Raw genomic sequence first — 24,149 nt, forward strand, 5'->3', positions numbered from 1 at the left:
TGGAATGGAGGGTAGAAGTTGGAAGCCGTTTTGAAATGAGAAAAAAAAAACATGGTGAAACTCTTGCCAAGTGTCATTTTTGTGGCTGGTCATAAGATATGCTGGCCAGCCTAAATGGAGTTTCTCTTGTGGCAACTTTTTCTCATTTCATTAAAGACTGTGACAAGGTTAACTAGTATGGGGGAAAAGGACATACAGCAAGAAGATGTGTGGGTGAATGCAGGCTGTGTAAAAAAAAAAGAAAAGGAACTTTTAGATGGATTGTCAACAGCAAACACTGAATAATGAAAAAGGAATAAAACATACACAAGGAAGGACAACAGTCTGTGGGAGAGGGTGAACTAGGTGAAGAAGAAAAAGAAGGGGAAAGGGAGAGAGAGACAGAGTTGTACATGCAGGAAGATAGGGTACTGATAACTGAAGTGCTAGCCATTAAAAAATCTGATATGGAGGATAAAAAGGATCAGTTGTACATAAACTCAGGAAAATATTCAATATGGGAAAGATAAGAAAACTAATTTAAAAAATATTTCCCCTAAATTTAAAAAGAAGTAAAAGAAGCAATTTCAGTCAATGTGACCAGTGTTATTAAACAGTGTAAGAAGGATAGGGATACTGGAATGGTATGCAAAATATGACATGGATATTAGAGGATGTAAGATTCCTGCCAAGTGAAGAAAAACTGCAAACAGAAATATTGTGTGCCAGAAGTATAATACAAGTGAAATTTTAGTGGCTTTCGGGTTTAAAAAAATAGGAAGGATTAGCTGTTGTGGATATGAGGTGGACAGAATGTGCTTACAGAATTGACAGCACTGTGATCTACTGTCCGATCCAAGCTTCATTTAGTCATTTATTACAATGTTAGTGATAAATGTCTGCATAGTCTAGTGGCTTATTCTGTAGTAGGATTGCAGGAATAGCAGTATTGTTAATTCTGCTCCAGAATTTGTGGTTCAGCACTTTTATAGCGGTATATACCTGCTTAAAGTTGTACTCCAGTGTTTTTCTGTTTACCTTGCTATTTTTTTCCCTTGTTCTTTGAGTGTGTCCAACCTCCCATTGAGACATTTACCTAAACATTTCTGAAATGTTAACCATAGAACTAGAGCTGCAGTTTGAAATTTTTTCCTCAACCTTTTTTGCTGTCGTTTTAAAAGGCTGCCCATCTAGCTTCTACCCCTTATGGTAATCGGACTTCCAAAGCCCCCACCACCACTGACACTGTCTGTTGTGTAACATATTTAAGTACTTTCCCACCCACTGGTTTCCATATATCCATAATACTAACTGCCCACCCAGCAAACTAGTATTCCACTTTACTAAACCTCCCTTACTACAAATTGTCTCTTGCTCATTTTCAAAGAGCTACCATTTGCTTGGTGCCTTCATCACACTCACAGGGGGGTCCTGTGTTAATCCTGCTCTATCCTTGGCAGATAAGAGATTTATTGTATCATTTTGCACATCGATTAACTGTTTAGAGCTACTGCTTTATTTTTGCCTTACTTGTTGATTCTGCCTTTACATCATTCTTAAGATCCCCAATACTTGAAATTGCCTTGTTGAAGTAATTTACTTAAATAGTTTTGAGGTAGTATTACACTTGTGAGCAATCTTTCGTGGTGTTATTATATCAAGAGGTTAGCACTACCCTGTACAGACACAAATGGCCAGAAAATAAATTTTATCTACAAAACCTCCCTTAGAACTGAATCCTGTAACTTACTGTGGCTAGAACAAAGCCATTGTGCACAGACAAGCATAGAGCAGCTAGTTTGCACATTAAACAACACGACTATCTAACCTAATCTAGTGCCAAACCCTAGAGTCCACCCAAGGAGACCTCTGTATAACGAAGTCAGGACAACATGGATATGCAGTTTCCAAATGTCTGTGTAGTCAGCTTGTTCGATATGGGAATTCTGAGACATTGTAATAATTCTTCACAGACAACCATTTAATCCTTAAAGGAACAAGCACAGTATGTGAGAGATGAACATACACAACTTCACTGGAGGCAAAAATCTCACATACAAACAAGGTTGACAAGAACAAACACACACACTGCATCCATACACACACACACACACACACACACACACACACACACACACACACACACACACAGAGCGCAACTATGCTGAGGCACTACAAAGCAATCTTCCCAAACCTCAAAGACCTCCTAAGCCTATAACTGGCAACACCTACCATCAGCAATCTCTAAAGCACTCACCAAAAGTAACACCAAACAGCATACGAATGCCGACATCCAGTGGAGCCCCAAAAACAAAGCCAGTAAGGCAAGAAAGTACAGTTTTGTAAAAATCTTACCATAACAGTAGATGTACTTTCCTTCACTGTTGCAGTATTCCTTGCATCTTGGGATTCCCTGCCTCAGCAGCCTGATGTCTGGCCAGTATACAAAAGCCTACTGTTAAAGTACTCTGTACATCACACATATGCTCCTCGCACAGCATAGGGCATAAAGGTGATATCCTGATGTACCATCCACAGAACTGATCGCTCCAGCAGGAATGCCAGTCCAAGCAAACCAAAAGGTAACCAGTACATCCAGGAGGGAAATGGACCATGGGGAGGACGTACGGAGTGAATACTGCAACAGTGAAGAAAAGGACATCTACTGTTATGGTAAGATTCTACACAACTGTAGTATGTCTTTCCATTCACGCGTTTCAGTATTCCTCATATCTCTGGAGAGTATGAAAGCTCAAGAAGAAACTTGTGAGGAGGAAGGACCAGCAGAGCCTATAGGAAGCCATGAAGGATGGCCCTAGCAAAACCAGATCTAGCTCTAGATATTCCGTCCAACTTGCAGTACTTGTTAAAAGTACACACAGAAGTCCAGGTAGCTGCCTCAAGAATATAGTTAGTATCCAAACCATTGAAAAAAAACATCAGAAGAAGCTACAGCCCTAGAAGAATAAGCATTCACAAATGAAGGAAGGCTCTTACCTTGAAAAGTATAGCAAAATAGTCTTTGAGATCCAAGAAGAAATGGTTTGCTTGGATACAGCCAATCATAGGGACTCAGGAAAAAAGAAACAAAAAACTGATCAGATTTTCTAATAGATTTAGTCTTATCCAAATGAAATTGGGATTGTCTATGCACCCTCTCACTGGCAGATGGCGGAGAGGGTAAAAAAAGTAGGCAAATTAACAGACTGATTAAGGGACAATTTATTAACCACCTTGGGCATAAAAAAGGATTGGTACGCAAGGGTACCATGTCCTTATGAAACACCAAAAAAGAGGCTTGAAGCTCAGACACCCATCTGGCAGAAGTAAGGGCTAACAAAAGAACAGTCTTCCAAGAGCAAGGCTGCAAGGAAGTTGAAGTAGCAGGCTTGAAAGGAGCCTGAGTCAACTTCTCCAAAACATAATTAAGATCCTAGGCAGGAGGAACCGGCTTCCTGGGAGGACTAATATGAAGGACATCATTAAGGAATTGTTTAATTCAAATCTATAAGCTAAATGAGAAGATAAAGGTAGACAAGTAGAGACAGCTGAGAAGTGGCCCTTAAAAGAATAGGTCAAACCAGCATTGAACAAGTCACACAAATAAGAAACAACCAAAGGGACATCCACAGTAAATGGATACAGGTTATGAGAGACACCAAACAGAAATCCTCTTCCATTTGGATACGTAGGATTTCCTAGTATTGGGTTTCCTAGCCTCCTTCAGGACCCTAAGCACTTCCTCTGAATAAAGGAGTCTATGTGGAATCAAATCCTATCACCCACAGTGTCAGTTGAACAGAGTGGACAGGTGGGGATGGAAGAGAGATCCCTTGTCTTGTGTGAGTAGGTCCACCTATGAGGTAACTTGTGATGAAGAGGGAACCAATGCTTTCTCGGCAAAAAGGGAGTCACTAACAAGATTTTGGAAGCGTCCTGTTGAATTTTGAATAGAACTTTTGGAATGTGAGGAAGGGGAGGGAAAGCATAAAGAAACATCTCCTTCCAAGAAAAAGATAGGTCGTCCACCTTCCAAACCAGAGGACCCGGGATTTGGACACAAAATAAAGGAAGCTGTCTGTTCAGGGGGGAGGCAAACAGATCTACTTGAGGAGTACCCCACTGATGGACAATGTTCAGAAACACATCCCTGTGAAGCATCCATCCATGGTACTGAGTTAAGGACCTGTTCAAAGTGTCTGCCACAATGTTTTGACCTGAGGGAATGTAAACTGCCTGAAGGATCACTTGATACTGGGCAACAAGATCCCACACCAGGAGTGTCAACTGGCAAAGAAGATAAGATCTTGTTCCCCCCCGTTTGTTTATATACCACATCAATGTGGTATTGTCTGCAAGTACCTTGAGAGGTTCTGGAGAGAAAAAAAGAAGATGAAAAGCCTGAAGAGCCAGCAGAAGGGCTCTCATCTCGGACACTGATGTGCTCCTTCTGCTGAAGAAGTGACCATACCCCCTTGTACATTTAGGGAGCAAAAAACTGCTCTCCATCCCACGTCTGAAGCATTTGTGAACAGTTCCTGAGGGGGAAGATGGGGATGAAAAGGGAGCCCTGGATTGAAAGACAACTGCTGGAACCACCAATGATGTTCCTTCTTGAGACAAGGAAGAGGAAGTACAAAGTGTAGAGGATGTGCATGTTGAAGCCAAACTGACTTCAGAAACCACTGAAACATTCTCATGTGGAGTCTGTCCACAGGAAGCAAAGGAATAGTAGATGCCATGAAACCCAGAGCTCTCAAACTCCCTAGCTATAAAGGAGGCCAGAGGAAGAAGAGTTTGAAAGAAGGAAATGAGAGTTAAGGCCTTGGAAGGAGGAAGGGATGCCAGCATAGGCACCCTCTGAATCCTGCAACCTAGAAAAACATGATCCTGAGGAAGAGTCAGACAAGAGCAGGCTCTGAAGAAGGGGAAATAGCAAAATGAGGATTTTGCAACAGGATCTCTAGAGAGGAGGCCTGAATCAGCAGGTCATCCCAGTAAGGAAATACTTGGATCCATTGAAGCCTGCAAAAAGCAATCACAGGAGCGAGGTATTTGGTGAATACCCTTGGGGCAGTAGAAAGGCCAAATGGAAAAGTAGAGAACTGAAAATGCCAGGAAGCAACACAGAAATGCAAAAACTTCCAGAAAAGGGGATAGATTGGAATATGGAGTTAAGCATCCTTGAGATACCATATAAGCCTGTGGAAGCAAAATAGGAAACAGGTTCTGAAGGTACAACATTCAAAACTTGGGCACCTTCAGACAAGTGTTCAGATGAGAGAGGTCTAGAATTGGTCTCAAAGTACCCACTTTTCGAGGAACTAGAAACATTCTGGAGTAAAACCCCTCCTCCTTTGGGACATGGGCACCTCTTGAATAGTACCCTGAGTCAAAAGGTCGCAAAGTAAATCTGAGAAAAGATGGAGTTGTTCCAGAGGAGGCTGAGAAATCCCCATAGAAGGGGATGGGATTTCCACACCATGAAATACCCCTAGCAAATAATGGACAGAACTCAAGAATCCTCAGTAATCTGAACTCAGACAGAGAGAGAGAAAGAGAAAGACAAATGCGGCTAGGAAGAGATGGATAGTCAGACAGCACCTATTTTATCTGGAAAAGAAGACTTCTGAGTCCCTGAAGTCTGAGTAGCCTTAGCAGGAGGAGCCCATTTGCCACTCATTTTGCCCTTAGTAGGAGCGTGAGATTACCTGCAAAGAAAGGCAGGCTTATTGGGGTAGTTTCTTTGAAATTTGGGAACAGGAGAGACAAACACATTTCCTGTAAGGCCTTCCCCTTATCCTGAAGGGACTTAAACCAGCAGCAGCTTCCCCACACATGTTTATTATCAAGAGGGGCATCCCTCAACTTAGTCTTGATATCATCAGGCAATGGTTGAAGTTGAAGCTAAGAATACTTCCTCATCACTAAATCAAAAGCAGCAGCCCTAGAAGATGCATCTGCTGCATAATAACTACAATTGATGGAATGACGAACTACCTGAGAGGAAATCCTTAACAGGGAAAGAGCAGACGTTTTACCTTTAGAGTCTGGGAGATGAGAAATAACCTGACAATTCTGAGAAAGGAGAGTCAAGACATACATGGACATATGGGTCAAATAATTAATAGCCCTAAAAGCCAAGGTAGCAGAGGTGTAAAATTTTCTATGGTTCTGCTATCTTTATCAGAAGGCAGTAACTTGGGTGAAGGAAGCAAATGACGGGGCTTGTCAGAGGCTACAGACACCACTGAGGGGACAAGATGCAGGACATTTGTACAAAAATTTACAGTCCTCAGGCACTCTATAAAACCAATCACGTTTCTTGGGACCAGGGGGAAGAGAATCAGGAGCTTTACCGACACTGGAAAATGCATCCAATAAAGCAGACAAAACAGGAGGAATAGCAGAAGGTTTCGGAGATTCCATCTGCAACACCTCATAGCATCTCTTATGGATTTAAGACACTTGAGCACAATCTCAAACTCCATCATCCTGGAAATTGTGACCCCAAAAGAAAATTTTTTTGAAGGGAGTATCAGGACTGTTAGATTCCTCCTACTCTGACCAATAGCTCAAATGAGAAGGAATATGGGAAGAGTAAGCAAGGGATTCCACATCAGACATGGTTCCCTCTGCACGTCTGAAACAGATGTCTGCAAAGACTCATCGGACATGCTGAAAGCCAGATCCCTCCCGGCTTCTAACCTGGTCGTGGCAGAGGAATCTGACTACAAAGCCAGGCAAACCTTTGGGTTTTCACTGACCTTGGGAGAAACACCTGGCATAGGCTGGACGGAGGAAGATTCAGGTCTTGGTTTCTTAAACCTTTTCTTCCCTAACGGATGACCCTCAGGGTGGAAAGTTCCTTCCATGGTATCCTTAGCAAGAAGTTTAAGTCACTAATTCTCCAGATACAAAGCAAAGGAAGGAAGAACGTCTACTTTGCAGAGTGTTTGGAATGAAGGTCTGACAGACAGAGTAAGGTGGCATGGTCGTGAGAGGCACCTAGGCAAAATAAACACTGTTCATGACAGTCTTTATGGGGAATCTGTCTTCTGAACTGGCATTTACCCTACCTGGATGACATTAACCCCCAGAAGCAACAAAAAATCAAGAAAAAACAAAACCCCAATGAGGCACTTATCTGCAACAGCTCAGAGACCAGCAAACAGGATGTAGGCATTCAGCCCGACAATCGAGAGATGCTTTCGGACTGGATGCAAGGACATAGGCATTCAGACTGTTGATCAAGAGATGTGTTCAGATTAGTGGCAAAGAAGTTATGAGGATGGTACGTCTGGATGTCAACTTTATGCCCTATGTTATGCGAGGAGCATACATGTGATGTACGGTATACCTTAAAGCTACAGTAGGCTCTTGTATACTGACTGGATGTCGGGCTGCCGAGGCAGGGAATCCCAAGATGTAAGGAATACTGCAACACATGAATGGAAGGACATAACATATTACTCAGGACTCTTCCCATAGTGGACTATAATGTATGGTACATAGCTGTCCCACTCACCAGACTGAACATGGAGAAGATAACAGTTAGTTGGTTATATGGAGCCAGGATCTGCCAAGTTACGCATGCACTCAAGTCACTTCACCACAGATACCTGTATGACACTATCATACTCCATGTGGACATTAATGACTGGAGATGCATTTCCCTGGACTATATAAAGAGAGAAATTGTTGATCTGTGTGAATGTGTGTCTTGGGCAGCTGTGTGACTTGCACTGAGCAGCATTCTACCTTCACCAAGAATGATGACATAGCACAAACAACAGATGACCGACTTCAATAACTGACATGTTTCTGGTTTCCTTACAGACGGTTCAATATTTGTCAGCATGGGAGAACATGATTAACCTATTTTGTAAAGGATGATCCACACCTATCACCCCTAGGCTTCTCAATACTGGCTAAAACTTTATCCATCTCATTAGAGACTTTTTTAGGCAATGTCAAATTAACAAACCTAAAGTCATAGCAAATAAAGCCCAAAGGCGTTACTGCTCAGTGCTAGGAGCCTAAACAAATAACTCCACACCCTAACTAGCTTTCCTTACACTGGAGAATATAGACATATGTGCAGTTACAAAGACTTGGTTTAAATCAGAGAAAGTACTCCAGCAGTTCAAGGCTTCAGTGCCTTCCACACATTTAGACCATCAGCACAGACAGGGACAAAAGGTGGAGGAGGCTGAATCTACATTAGCATCTAAGTATAACTCTAGGTTTGCTAAACAGGATGATGCCCTGGAATTTATCCATGTGTAAATCACAAGTCACATACCATAGCCTAGCAATCTATAGGTTACCTTTTATGTCCCTAGAATCTATAGCTCATATTTACACCTACTGGAAATGCTCACTATTAAACCAAATACCATATTCATAGGAGACTTTAACTACCCCTCTATAGATTGCTAAACATACAGTGCCTCATACTCACAGGCACAAGGATTCTTGGACTTTAACACAAATACCCTTGACCAGATGCACACACCCGCCAGAGTTTCAAACATACTGGACTTGGTACTCACCAATATGGAAAAGCAGTGCATCCCCATCCCCCCATGTCACATCCTCACTGGTGAGGTTGGACCACAAAGCTGCCTACTTCAAAATACAAATCAAATCTGTAACCCCAGCAAAATCTGTATCAGAAAATAAAGCAAACTTGCTCAAAGGAGCATGTACACATAAAACAAAAAAGAAAGTAGTGTCAAAACGCTGAGTAATACACAAACTGGTAGGAAGGAAAACAAAAGAACTGTTTATTCACAGACTAAGCGCTTTCACCCTATGTCCATAGGGCATCATCAGTGGACATAGGGTGAAAGCGCTTAGTCTGTGAATAAACAGTTCTTTTGTTTTCCTTCCTACCAGTTTGTGGATTACTCATCGTTTTGACACTTTTTTCTTTTTTGTAAAATCTGTATCAGTTAGGAAGTACTCCAAGCAAACAGCATCCTATTAAGGAATAATTTGTCAGGATTCTAAGTCCCTCCTAACCCACAACAAACTATGTGGAATTGCTCACAGAGACCACGTACAACCATGTATAGAGGCTGCTGAAGCCACTAGAAGTAAACCCAAAACATACTAAAAACAAAACTGTACTGGTGGAATCATAACCTTAGTAGGGTCTATAACAAAAGGAAAAAAGTCATGGCTAAAATCAGGAATAGCAACTCCCATAATGACAGAAGCTCTCTAATTAAACTAAAGGGACTAATTAAGCCCAACAAGGCCAATTATGAGATCAAATTAGCCTCACAGGTTAAACACTGCCACAAGGCTTTCTACAGCTATGTCCAAAACCTCATAGGCAGCACAATGAACTGGTGGTCAATGGTGCCACCTTCACTGAACACAGCGATACAGCTAATTTGCTGGCTAACAAATTCAGCTCAAACTTCACCCCCCCCCCCTCCCCATGAAATACCTACTAGCATAACCCTCCCAGGGAGCAGGTCCTGGCACAGCTCGTTAAGGCCAAACACACAGCCTCAATGGGCCCCGACAATATCCCAGCATGCCTTCTAAATAGCTTGACATGTGACCCATCAGGACCACTTGAGTCACTTTTGCAACTACAACCTCAAAACAGGCTTTGTACCATGACAATGGAGGACTGCAACAGTTATCCCACTTCACAAGGCTGGACCAACTGCTCACCCTAGAAACTACAGACCTATTAGTCTGACTTGTCTAATATGCACAGTAATGGAACAAATTATCATGGAATGATCAAAGATACAAGAAACCTTCAGACATTGGACCCAATCTAGTTTGACTTTGTCAAGGTAAGGTCACTGCCTACTAAACCTGGTGGACTTCTTTAAGAAAGTCGCCAAGGCAATGGATGAGGGGAAAATAGTGCATACTGCTTACCTGGACCTGGCTAAAGCACTAGCTACAATACCCCACTTGGGTACAGTTGACAAACTCACTGAACTGGGCATAAATCCCTACATAACTTGCTGGATTGCCAGTTGGCTCACAGACCAGACCCAAGAAGTCAGGATTGGTGATACCACCTCCACTAACAGACTGGTCCCCAGTGAGGTTCCTCAGAGCTTCATGCTGGGACAAATCCTACTTAGCATCTACTTCTCAGAGGGAAAAGCTAATGTCAAGGGCCTTTGGCTGACGAAGTTCACAGAAGACTGCAAATTGGAAGTTATCATACATTCCTCCCATGACACAAAGATCTTACAAGAGGGTTTAACACAGAGAAATGGCTGGTGCCCAAGTCACATATTACAACACAATGCAAAGAAATGCACTGCAGTGCCTTTGGGGAACACTGCTACCCAGGCTAATTACTCAATCAATAACATACCCCTAAGAGCAGACCCAGAAGTCTGGGATATCGAACATATTTAGACAGTAATTTGGCCTTTGACTAACATGTGGCCTAGGTAATAAGAAACCCATTCTACGTCACCCAGCTTATGTAAGGCATAGCATCCAGGTCCAAGGAGTCACAGTGCCACTTTATTTGAACCTTATTAGATCCATCATTGAATATAACTTCCCCTTTGGCATGTACCTGACCAGACATATGTAACAGATGGAATGTCCACAAATAAGAAGTTATGTACCTACCATAACGTTCCATGTTAGTTGTCTTCTCTCGCCTTCTTTCTTGCTTGATGGGTTCGGAGCCGATCCCTCGGCTCCGACTCGGCACTTGCTAAGCTCGAGAGTCTCTTTCACCAGCTCGAGGCAGCCCCATATCCCATGATGCAAGGCAGTAAATACCCAGATCTCGTTTGTTGCCAAAGGGCAATAATACCAAGCATAAAATACTTCCCAAAGGAAGAAGAAACTTACAAATGGAAAAAGGACCAGGTCTGAATGGTCTTTAGCATAAAAGTTTCTTATACAAGGTCTGTCCAGGCCAGGGGGAAGGAGGGAGGGTCGCAAGAAAGAAGGCGACAGAAGACAACTAACATGGAACGTTATGGTAGGTACATAACTTCTTAATGTTGTTGTCAATCTCGCCTTCATTCTTGCTTGATGGGACCGCCCCTAGCACCTCTATCCTGGGTGGCTCAATGGAACAAACTCTTGAGAACTGTAGAGCCAAAACTGGCCCTGTCCCTGGAGGCCAAGTCCAATTTGTAATGGGAAACAAAAGTGTGAGGAGTGGCCCAAGTGGCCGCTGCACAAATAGTGTCCAAAGGCAGTCTAGCTTGAAAAGCTGTAGAAGTAGCTAAACTCCTAGTTGAATGTGCTTTAGGTTTTGAGCACAGCTGTTTTCCCCTGATCGTATAAATTTCAGTGATGACCGAAGAAAGCCATCTGGACAAAGTCACTTTAGAAACAGGAAGGCCTTTTTTATTATCCGCATAGGAAACAAAAAGTTGATCAGATTTTCTAAATTTTTTTGTTCTGTCCAGATAATATCTGAGCTGACGGTGGACGTCAAGATAATGTAGCTTTTGTTCAGCTCTATCTGAATAGTTAGGAAAAATACCGGAGATCAATGGATTGATTCAGATTGTTTTTGAAGTGACCTTAGGTAAAAGGATGGATTAGTTCTCAAAGATACTCTGTCTTTGTGAAAAATCCAATAGGGGGGCCGAACCGAAAGAGCATGAAGTTCAGACACCCTCCTGGCAGATGTAATAGCCACTAGGAATAAAGTTTTCCAAGAAAGATATTTCAGGGAACAAGAAACAGCTGGCTCGAAGGGGAAGAATTAAGGATGTCAGCACTAAATTTAGATCCCACTGAGGAGGAGGATTCCTGATTGGAGGCTTTAGTAGGAAAATTCCTTTCAAGAAGGCCCTGCAGAGCCTATGGGACATAATATTATGATCTGCTATCCCAACATGAAAATTAGAAATAGCAGCCAACTGAACTCTGACTGTGGAAGAAGAGGAGCCTGCATGAAAAATCTCTGCTAAGAAGTCCAGAACTGCCTGAACAGGGGCAGTAAAAGGATCAATATTTTGGGCCTTAGCCCAATAAGAGAAACGTTTCCATTTGCTTGTGTAAATCCTCCTGGTAGAGGATTTTAGTGAAGCTACTACGATGTCTCTAACTGGGTTAGAGATCAAAGGAAGCCTGGCTAAGGAAGGAAGTGGAGCAACGATGCTGTGAGGTTGAGAGGGGATTGACCGGTGCAGCTGACCGGATTGGTGAATCAGTAGATCTGGCACTGGGTCCAGATGCCACGGCTGCACCAAAAGGTGATGATGGAGGAACGGGAACCAAACTTGTCGAGGCCAGTAAGGGGCAATGAGAATCAATTTGGCTCTCAAAACGGTAGCTTTCTGGATCACCTGAGGGATCAGAGGAAATGGAGGGAAGGCATAAAGAAGTCCCTGGGGCCAATCCTGGGTCAGAGCGTCTCTGGGGATGGCCTGATAGAGGGAAGAGGCTGAAGAAGTCTGGACATTTGCTGTTTTGGGGAGTAGCAAAAGATCGCAACATGGACGACCCCATTCCAGAAAAATCTCTTCCGCTATAGATTGCTTGAGAGACCACTCGTGAGGCATGAGGATAGCTCTGCTCAATCTGTCCGCTACAATGTTGGTTTTCCCAGGGATATGCGTTGCTACCAGAAACCGATGAGAGGAGATCGCCCATTGCCAAAGTCTGAGCGCTTCTCGACACAAGGGGTAGGACTTGGTTCCGCCCTGTTTGTTGATATACCAAACTACAGACATGTTGTCTGTGTGGACTGCAATTGTCCCTACGGGAAGAAAGTCGTTGAGGGCTTGCAACGTTAAAAGCACTGCTCTCATCTCCAGGACATTTATGTGCAGATGGTACTCGAGCGGTTGCCACGTCCCATGAACCATCCTGCCCTGATAATGACCCCCCCCACCCGATCAGGGAGGCATCCGTGGTGACAGTGGCTATCGGGGACGGAGGTACAAAGCACCTGCCTTGGTGAACCTGAGACGATGTGATCCACCAAGCAAGATGCTCTTTGCATGTCTGTGTCACCAGAATCTGGTGACGCATTGGAAGTTGCTGGTATGACCACTGTGTGAACAGCATCCACTGAAGAAGGCGCATGTAGAATCGAGCCAGCGGAAGAAGAGTAATGGCCGTAGCCATGAGACCTAATACCTTTAGAACCATTCTGGCCTGTATTTTCTTGCTGGCCAGAATGATCCTGACATGAGTCTGAATGTCTGAAACTCTTTGTTCTGTAAGGGTAGCTGACATCCGAACAGTGTTTAAGTTTGCGCCTATGAAGGTAATAGACTGGCAGGGCGATAAGGATGACTTTTTGAAGTTGATTGAGATGCCCAAATGAGAACAAAGGTCTATTGTGTAATCCCTGGCTTGTATAAGCTGATGCCTGGTGGTGGCTGACAGGAGCCAGTCGTCGAGATACGGAAACACCTGGAATCCTTGACGTCTCAGGTGAGCCGTGACCACTGCCATGCATTTGGTGAACACTCTGGCTGTAGTGAGACCAAAGGGCAGGGCTCTGAACTGGAAGTGACTGGACCCCAGCCGAAAGCGGAGAAATCTCCTGGAGCGTCTGTGAATTTTGATGTGATAGTACGCTTCCTGAAGATCTATTGAGCACATCCAGTTGTCCTTCTGTAAGAAGGGCAGAATTGACTGAAGAGTGACCATTCGGAATCTTGTCTTCCTGACAGACTTGTTGAGTCTGCTGAGATCCAATATTGGTCTCCAGTCTCCCGTCTTTGGGGACCAAAAAGAACCTTGAGTAGATTCCGGGCTCTGAATGGTCTATTGTAACTGGCTGAATGGGTCTTTTTTGCAGTAGTTTTGATTTCTAACTCTGCAATGTCCCTTAGACCGGGTGGTACATCTGGAAGGGAACTTGAGGGGAAGGGACTTTCCTCGAAAGGAATTATGTAACCCTTGGATATGATCGACTGTACCCATCTGTCTTGAGTGAGGGAATGCCAGGCTTCTGGGTACAGTGATAATCTTCCCGACTGCCTCCAAGGAGGGACAGCCGGGCAACACCTCAGGGATGCTGAAAGGGCTTATCAGAGAGAGGCTCCCTGTTTCCCTGGTTCTTGGACCCCTCTGCCTCTAGAGCGGTGTCTGTTGTTGTTACCCCTCTGCCTCTAGGGGTAAACTGACCACGTGAATCGGCGTGACTCCTTGGGATTTACGGAACCACATCTTCCCACCCTTCTGTCCTTTGGGATAAGGCCTAGAAGGGGTGGGAAAACGGACTCCAACAGCAGAAAGAGTCTTGCCGTCCTGCTCGCACCTGGTCAAGGTTTCCTTCACCTGAGGGCCAAACAAAGCTGACCCATCAAAGGGAGAATTTGTGAAGGACGCCTTAAAGGGATCCGCAAAATCACATAGCCGCATCCAGGCTTGGCGTCTAAGAGCCACACCTGTGCCTGCGGCTCTACTCGCTCCATCCACAGCATAAGATATTAGCCGCATGGAGGAGTTTGCAATGGAATTGAGGGTTCCTAGCTGAGAAGCAATTTTTTCTTGAGCCCCTGCAGCTGTAGGATCCTGAACTACTTCCCCCAGCTCCTTCAGGATATCCCTTTGGAGTCTGGTGAAGTGACATAGGTAATTCAGCGAGCGATAGCAAAGGTCGCTGATGAAAACATCCGCTTACCGTACCTATCCATGGTCCTAGAGTCCTTATTAGGAGGATGGACGGGCACGGAAGGATCTGCAAGTTCCTTTTTGGTGGCCGCAGCCACCACCATGGCATCAGCGGGGACACCCTTAGTAAGGAATTGTTTGTCGCTCGGGGCGGTGATAAATTGAAGGCCTCCTAGGGACTGGCTCTACAGAGTCAGGAGCTGTCCACGCCTTTCGTGCAATCACCTGCATAAGGGGGTCGAAAGGCGGAGATACCCAGGAGGTGGAGGGCCGAGATCCAAACGCCTCTAGGTATACTGACTCATCCTCAGAGGGATTGCTGGTGGGCCAGTTTCCCCTCTGTTTTAGAAGTTCTAGGATGTCTGAGAAGGAGACATCCTCAGAGGGGGATCTAGGGGATCCCTCTGACTCATCAAAGTCAGTATCCGAAGTGACAGACTCGGGGGAGTCTACATGATTCCTCTTACAAGTCCTCTTCCTAGGAGGATCTCCCGAAACATCAGGAGAATCCTCAGAAGAGGGGGAAATTCCCAATGGGGAAACCTGAGGCGGAGGATCTCTGGGTCCTGTAGCAAGAGAAGTGGCAGAGATGTCAACAGGTACAATAGAGGGAGGAGCTACGGGAACAGACTGCTGACTGATACCAGTGGCCAGTACACTCTTCATCACCTCGAATGCTCCCCTCCCAGGCAGGTCCGAGAGAACCCGCTCGAAGAGCTAGGAACTCCAGGGGCCACCGAAGGGAAGTCTACGAGGCAGATGTCGGAGCCGAGCTCACCAAGGCCGAGGCTCCAAGGGGAAGAGCGGGCTCGGACAAGGGTCCGATGCCACTCACCCCCTCGGAGGAGACCATGGAAGCCCGACCACCGAATCCCTCTAAGGAAGAGGAGATAAGAGTAGAGGCTGAAGGAACAGAAGGGGGTATCCGTCCTCCAGCCGTAGCAGTAACCATTCCCAAAGACTCCAACTCCAAACTCTGGGGTAGAGTTGAAGGAGGAACAGTAACGGGGTGTGGGCCAACAGTCGTCTGTTGAGACGGACTGTGTAACATTTGGGCCAGTACCTGTGACTTGAGTAATCTACTGACCACTCTCTCTAGGTCATGGTCTGATAACCTGGATGACCTTGAAGATCGGCTCCGATGGCTCCGTTCCGATAGAAGAGGTGAAGCCGGCGCCTTTCGTGCAATCACCTGCATAAGGGGGTCGAAAGGCGGAGATACCCAGGAGGTGGAGGGCCGAGATCCAAACGCCTCTAGGTATACTGACTCATCCTCAGAGGGATTGCTGGTGGGCCAGTTTCCCCTCTGTTTTAGAAGTTCTAGGATGTCTGAGAAGGAGACATCCTCAGAGGGGGATCTAGGGGATCCCTCTGACTCATCAAAGTCAGTATCCGAAGTGACAGACTCGGGGGAGTCTACATGCTTCCTCTTACAAGTCCTCTTCCTAGGAGGATCTCCCGAAACATCAGGAGAATCCTCGGAAGAGGAGGAAATTCCCAATGGGGAAACCTGAGGCGGAGGATCTCTGGGTCCTGTAGCAAGAGAAGTGGCAGAGATGTCAACAGGTACAATAGAGGGAGGAGCTACGGGAACAGACTGCTGACTGATACGAGTGGCCAGTACAGTGTTCATCACCTCGAATGCTCCCTCCCAGGCAGGTCCGAGAGAACCCGCTCCAAGAGCTAGGAACTCCAGGGGCCACCGAAGGGAAGTCTCGAGGCAGATGTCGGAGCCGAGCTCACCAAGGCCGAGGCTCCAAGGGGAAGAGCGGGCTCGGACAAGGGTCCGATGCCACTCACCCCCTCGGAGGAGACCATGGAAGCCCGACCACCGAATCCCTCTAAGGAAGAGGAGATAAGAGTAGAGGCTGAAGGAACAGAAGGGGTATCCGTCCTCCAGCCGTAGCAGTAACCATTCCGAAGACTCCAACTCCAAACTCTGGGGTAGAGTTGAAGGAGGAACAGTAACAGGGTGTGGGCCAACAGTCGTCTGTTGAGACGGACTGTGTAACATTTGGGCCAGTACCTGTGACTTGAGTAATCTACTGACCACTCTCTAGGTCATGGTCTGATAACCTGGATGACCTTGAAGATCGGCTCCGATGGCTCCGTTCGATAGAAGAGGTGAAGCCGGCGAAAGTATCGGCTCCAAGGAAGGAGACCTCGACCTCTTCCTGGAATGAGCCATCGGAGCCGATACAATAGATCCTGTCGGAGCCGACTTCGGAGCCGACAGGAAGCCTCGATGTATCGGCTCCAGCCAGAGCTGATACAGCCACCAGTAACGGTGTCGGAGCCGATCGAGCCGACACGATGCCTGAGCCACATGGGTGTCGGAACCGATCGGGCCGACATCGGTGGTCAAAACAGATTCGCACCGATAGCCATCGGCGAAAGCTTTGTCAATCAGAATCGGCTCCAGCCGAGCCGATCTCGACTCAATACGAGTCGGAGCCGAGGCCGCAGGCTTAGAAACAGAAGCCTGGGCCTTGGCAGGTTTTGTTGATTTTGGTGGAGCCGACTTAGCCGGAGAGCCCTCCGGCTTAAGAAGGCCCCTAAGAATCAACTTATTACGTCTCTCCTGCAGGACTCTCTGGCTGAAGGAGTGACAAATAGCACAGGAGTCCTGCAGGTGAAGAGGGCCCAGACAATACAGGCAAGAAGTGTGACCGTCTGTCAGAGACATCTTCTGACAGCACGAGTCACGCTTCTTAAAACCCGAGACCCTCTCCTTAGACATAGTGTTGAGAACACAACACACACACACACACAACACCAGTCTAAATTAACTTACACAAAATACCAAAAAGGTATTCTATAAAATCCAACACACACACACCCTAACAGGGGGGGGGATGGGATAGGGAAAAATTGACTAACAAAAAATTAAAGGAGACAGGAAAATTCTGTCAGAAAGGGTAGAATATAACTTAAACTATCAATAAAAGAGTTTTTTTGACTAAAAAAGGGGCTTAAATCACAAAAGTGAACAACTTACCAGGAGCTGGTAAAAAGAAGACCTCCTAAGCGAAGCGGCAAACGAGATCTGGGTATTTACTGCCTTGCATCATGGGATATGGGGCTGCCTCGAGCTGGTGAAAGAGACTCTCGAGCTTAGCAGTGCGGTGGAGCCGAGGGATCGGCTCCGAACCCATCAAGCAAGAATGAAGGCGAGATTGACAACTTAACATGGTTCCTTATCAGGAGAGCCCATGTTATAAATACATTGTCCTATATATGGATTGTCTTAAAGCCCTATCTTTATACTGACTCCTACAGGCTACCAGGAGGCAATCAATGCTTGGCATACAAGGCATCCTCAGATCCAGCTCTGAAGAACCTTTTGTACATCTGCAAAATGAACAGTGTCAAAACTACTAGATCCAAGGATTTAAATTTTGCTTGTGACATAAATAAGACATGTTGGCAAGGGACACATCTATCTCAGAGGACTCCCATGCTCTTGAACAGGCTCCCCATCCATGTGAAGCAGAGTCCATTACTAACCCTAGAAATTCATAACAGGTCTGGGTCCCCATTTCACTGACAAACACAGGCAGACAGTAATACTCAAAATAACATATGCCTACACCCCCCACATAATCTCTAGAAACTTATTAACTAATACATCCCCTCCTAATAAACGCCCATGATCCATAGGGACACGTTTGGGTTGGACTGAATGGCTTGGCTTATAAAGGCCCTGGTTGGACTGAATGGCTAGGCTTATAAAGGCCCTGGTAGTCATTAGCCTAGTATAGACGTATGAATCTATACCGCTACATGCATACACAACTAGCAAGAAAAGAGAATGTGTTTCATCATATATTATACTTATGTGGTGGTTAACATGAAAATTATAATCACAGAGAACTTCAACTGTGATTTAAGGAGAAGACATAAAAAGAAAGGGAACAATGTAAAAAATATACAGGATGTGATAAATTGTGGTAAATTAGCTGTGTGGAACAAAAAAAAAAAAACAACAGAATTACAGAAGTGTGTAGGGGGGCACTTGAATCTGAAATTCATTATTTTGTATCACTGGAAGGCTTTGGGATAAGCAGAAGGTGATACAGTTGTGACAGGTTTTTCAAAACATACTTTTTTTTCTTCATTTTTTAGTAGCAAGATGATTTAATAAAGGGAGAACAAGTAAAGTATGGGAAAATTTATAAAAATGTATTAAAGAATAATACAAGACAGAATTTATATATAGAAAAAATATATAAAAGAAATAATGACATTACTGTTCAGACACTGATATTTATACTGGAGGGACGAGGTACCTGCTTATTTGAGTAAAACAGTAAAGGGGATATCAGTATAATGACAGAAATGAAAAATGTTAAAGGAAAGGTAAAAAGAACAGAATAGCAAATTATGAGTATTGTAGTATGCCATGTGCAAAATATGCATAAGGAGTAAAAGGATGGAAAATGAGAGATAATGGAAAGCAAAGAAATTTCCCGAATGGGTTAGGGAAGAATTAAAAAAAAAATACTATTAGTGAATTGAATGAAGTACTTACGAAATTAAATGTTAATTCAGTATCAGGCCCAGATGGTATGCAGTAGAGAATGTACAAGAAATTAATGGACAGGCAAAGATAGTATTTTGTAAGTGTATTGAATAAATAATGAAAGGAAGGAAGGGTTTGTTTATAAAGAGTCATATAAAGGGATATTAAAATGTATATGGAAGAAAGATAAGAAGAGCGAAATTAAAAATTGGCAACCCATTACACTAAATAATAAAATTTCTACAGGAATAATACAGAGGAGAATGGATGGAAAATGAGTGATATTACGGAAGAAAGTATATACTATATATAAAAAAGGAGGGGATGACAAAAAATGCTACTGACTGTAAGACAAGTCTGGAGAACAAGTTAAAGGGAAGATATGAAACTTATGGTAGGTGATATTAGGAAGGCATTTGATACAGTAGGACATGATGCATTGTGGGAGGTTAAGGAGAAGTACAGAACAGGCAATATATTTAGGAAAGTGTGTGTCAGCACATCAGAATAGTAGACTGAGTAAAGAAACATGCATGAAGTGTGGTATAAGACAAGGATATCTCATGTGCAGAATATTGCTTGCACTGGTGATGAATGAGACAGTGAGTAAAGTAGCTAACAAAATGAAAGATGCTAGATATGTGATGCCAAAGGAGGTGGCAATACCAGTAGCTTTGATGTACGCAGACAATACAATTGTTATCAACTATGGATGAGGGAAGTGTTGGCTTGTCTGAATGGATGTTTAAGGGAAATGGGAATGACCTTGAATAAAGATAAAAGTAAGGGTTTGAGTGACGTGGTGAAAATTGGGAGTGTGTATTTTTCAACAAATTAAGTCTTTACTGGGAATAAAATTTAGGAAAATTATATAGTTATAATGCAAAGTGAAGGTTTCGTAAAATAAATGAAATGAATAACTCTTGGGTAGAGGACGTATAGATTAGCATTCAAAAAAATATTTATGTGATAAATTCAGTATTAAAGGGAAAATAATGTACATGTCAAATGCTCATATGATGCCAGTAAAATATGAAAAAATAAAGTGCGCAACTGGTGTGTGTTGTACATGAATGCAGATGAAGAGGGATTGGGGTTACTAAATCCTATTGTTTATTCTGCTTCGTTAAACTTGAATAGAGTATTGAAGTGGGTAAAGAAAGAAAACAATACATTTAAATATTCACTGTTAAATTAAGTACAAACAATTACAGGAGATGATGAGAATAAGAAAAATAGAAATAAATAAGTAAATGAAGAAATTAAACACTACCAAGAAAAATACTAACGTGAAAATAAAAATCAGTGATATTTCATATAGTAACATTATTGTGTTATAATAATACGAGGAAACATTATTATGTAACTCCATGGGACATTTTATCAAAAGTGATTAAAGCAACTAAAGTAAGGAAACAGTAGAGTGTCAGGATTTACTATGGGGACTGGTAATAAATAAATTACCAGTAAAAGGGAATATGCCATATAAAAATAAACTTGAGAGGCGTGATTATTTTGTGGAGAGGAAGAGAAAACATAGCATGTTTTTTTTTAGTGCAAGATAGTGATGAAACTCTGGAAAAAAGTTATATGAAGGAACAAAATTGAGAATATTAATGACAAAATATAGATAGGAATTTGATTATGTATGGATATTATTATAATAAAGAATATGTGAGAAAGGTAGACAAGAATTTATTTGATGAATATGGGTTATTTGGAATGAAAGACTGAATGAAATTTTGTTTACTGGTAAATGGATTTATACAGATATACTGCAAAAAATCAGATTATGTTTGTAGAAGAAAGAATGGGGGTCAATCATGGGAGAACAGCAATGAGGATGTTACAAGAATAATGATAAATAGTAAGAAATAGAAATGTGTATGCATGTGGCTGTAAGTATGTAAATATTTACCACCACATAAAAAACATTAAAAGACCCCTTACATATTAGGTGCCATGGGATCGTTTACATCCACCTGTGCTACCACCAACTCAAGAAGATGGGACTTTGGTTTAATGTCTCATCCAAAGGACAACAGTCAGGAGTGCAGCAATCTTTTTATGCTGCACTGCATGAATTAGCAAGCTATCTACTTCCGCACCAGGTGGCTAGCCCTACTGTGGTTTCTTATCCATACCACTCACACATACAATCAAAACCTACAGCCAATTTAGAGTATCTAATCCACCTACTGCATTGTCTGGAGTATGGTATGACACCAAAGCACCTGCAGAAAACTCATGCAAATACATGGAGGGCCTTCAGACTCCATACAGAAGGCACCCTCAGATGAGAATCAAACAAGAGAACCTCTTGCTGTGAGGCAACAACGCTAATCACTGCGTTACTTAATGAACTCAGGAAATTCTGGGGCCAGAACAAAATTAAAAAAGATAAATAAACAAACAGCTATATACCTATACAAGCTACGTGCATGCTCTGTTTCTAAATGATGTTCATGTAAGTAACTGTAAAGCATTTTTTTTTTTGTGTGTGTACATTTACCTATATTTTATATTCCTTCTGATATCGTGTAACTGTATTCTACACGTATGTCAAAACAGGTATTAAATGTGGAGCTTTTCCTCCAAGGGCCTACATTGAAAAAAGATTTTATCCCAGACAGACTTTCCCAGTAAACAATGATAAATTCATAAAACTAATATTCTTCAGTGACAAATGCCTTAATCTCTTACCTCCACTAGAAATAAATATCACTGACTTAAGAAGATGGGACTCTTGACTTAGAATCTATGGAGGCGCCTAACTCAATTTCACATACACATGCTTATATATTATACATAACTGTTAATCTTGCTGAAAACTAAAACATGCCATTAATCCCAAATTAAGTTGTTGCTTTTTAAACCAGGGTTATCCAGTTAAGCATCAATAATTCATTTAAACCAAATTTTAATTTTCCAATCAACTTAGTTCTGCAAGGATCAGATTTCTGCAATTTTTTTTCCAGCTTGTACGGATCCACTACTGACCATGAAGTGCAAACTCAGTTCAAAAATGCTTATGCTTTATACCAATTATACATGGATGCAAACTAGCAAAGTCTGATACGTCTGGCATCAGTATGTACCATTCAAGTCGGTCCTAAATGGCAGCAAATTCACTCCCCAGGTGTTAACAGGCAGGATGCTAGTGGCTGGGTAAACATATAAATATATATATATATGTGCAGGCAGTCATTAAACCTTGGAGAACTATAGGAAGATGAATGGTCAAAGAGTGGGGAAAACATGAAAGGAAGGGATGGTTAATACTAGTTATTATGCTGGACAGAATGTGTTATACTTTAGTCCCTGACATATGTACGTATGTATGAGTACCAGCAAATAATTTATCTGAAGTCAAGTAATATAATTCTAATTAAACAATGTTATGTCTTTTAATCCAAGATCCATTTTTAGTTTCCTTGTTCAAATCTAACTATCTCATAAATTAAAACAGTACATTATTTGACTGCCACATGCCCAAACACACAAAAAAGGTTATTTAAATGGTCCACTGGCCCTACACCATGTCTGCATTAAACAAACAGGATGCATAACCACAATACATCAGACCCCAGCACTAGTGCTGCAAATCTCATGCATGTCCAACCATCAAAACAAATCTGTACTACTTTAGATGGGTGATTAGAAAAAAAAAAAAAAAAAAAAAAAAAAAAGGCAGCTTTACTTTACTCCGAGAATTTTTTGTACTGCTACTTAGAACACATTTATTTAAATGAACACCAAGTTGTGTTAACCTGTTAATGGGTTACTACAAAAATGACAGCTTCTCTAGTCTCTTTCTGACATTCTGTACATTTGACAATAAATTTAATTATCTCATTATACTAAAAAAGTACTGAATTGTTACATGGAAAATACCTGGCTTTAGATAACTGACTGTGACAGACCCTGACACGACATGTAATGGTACGCAGAAACCATTAACATCATTACAAATTTTTTGCTTACCCATCATATCTCTTGTCTTCTTGAAATGTTTATACCATCTTCCAAATTCTTGACATTTTGCTGCTGAGACATTTGCATAGTAAGTGCTGTTCACAATGGAAGAAATCATACTCTGAATGGAAAGAAAAAATGAAAGACTGATAATAACGAAAAGGCACAGGCTGTAATGGATACAAATTCTGTTAACTCCTTTACAGGTATTTGTTACCTGAACTCAGTACATTGTCTCCTGTCACTTATTCACAACTCATTACATGCAGGAACTAAATGAAACTGTCACATTAAGGGTGATTAAGGGTATTAATCAACAAATGTCACGTTTTGCTAGGAAAAGAACAAAGTCCAACCAATCATACACTGCCGCACACCATTTTATTGTGCAGTATAAAAGGCAAAAGGCTTCCCAATAAATATAAAGCTTTTCTATTTGATTAGGCAGCCCAAACAACTACACAGTTCTACTTCATTTGAGCTCGAAAGACAAACATTTACCTCTGCTAATTCAAAAGTTTTATATTTTTTCCACTTCCTGATGTACCATGTCAACCTAAACATTCACATTTTTAAACTACAACCTGCAAAACTCATTCTTAGTTTTGCAGCAATTTTCATCTGAAGAAAAAAGCTGCATTCCAGATACCAAAATGGTCTTAAAAGGGGTTCTTCATTCACTTCAATGCAGGACTACAGAAAAACAATACAAACATAGCCATTTAAAAAATGTACATAACAAAGCAGGGTGCCACAGGAATAAATGGAAGGAATCATGATAAAGTAAAACAATGGTTACTAACACACAACCTAAGATGTTAGCTCAAACTTAGCACTGGACCACAAAGGATTTCAGAGTCATGAATACTAAAAAATACAGAGACAGACACATGCCCAGTATACCAAAAACTCAGTAGAAGAGGAGGAGCAAAAAAAAAAGTCATGGAAGTCACAGAGCATTCAGAAAATGTTGTTGTGTCTTTCGGCTTTTCCCGGTTAGGGATCGCCACAGTGGAACTCCGGTCCACTAATGACTGGCAGTTGATTTTTACGTGCTGGCTTGCCGGGCCTAACGCAC

General features: G+C 42.6%; 1 protein-coding gene across 7 annotated transcripts in view; it reads right to left on the reverse strand.

Annotated features, from left to right (window-relative positions):
• The window catches only part of SATB1 (SATB homeobox 1), a 1,726,940-nt gene that overhangs the window by 536,513 nt on the left and 1,166,278 nt on the right, over positions 1-24,149 (reverse strand). For all 7 annotated transcript variants that reach the window (XM_044066968.1, XM_044066966.1, XM_044066967.1 and 4 more), the window contains one exon: positions 23,081-23,192. In XM_044066968.1, the coding sequence (XP_043922903.1) occupies positions 23,081-23,192 (112 nt within the window). The remainder of the gene's footprint in view (positions 1-23,080; positions 23,193-24,149) is intronic.

Source organism: Protopterus annectens, chromosome 3.part1, assembly GCF_019279795.1.
Source record: "Protopterus annectens isolate FY-2018-M chromosome 3.part1, PAN1.0, whole genome shotgun sequence".
NCBI lineage: Eukaryota > Metazoa > Chordata > Ceratodontiformes > Protopteridae > Protopterus > Protopterus annectens.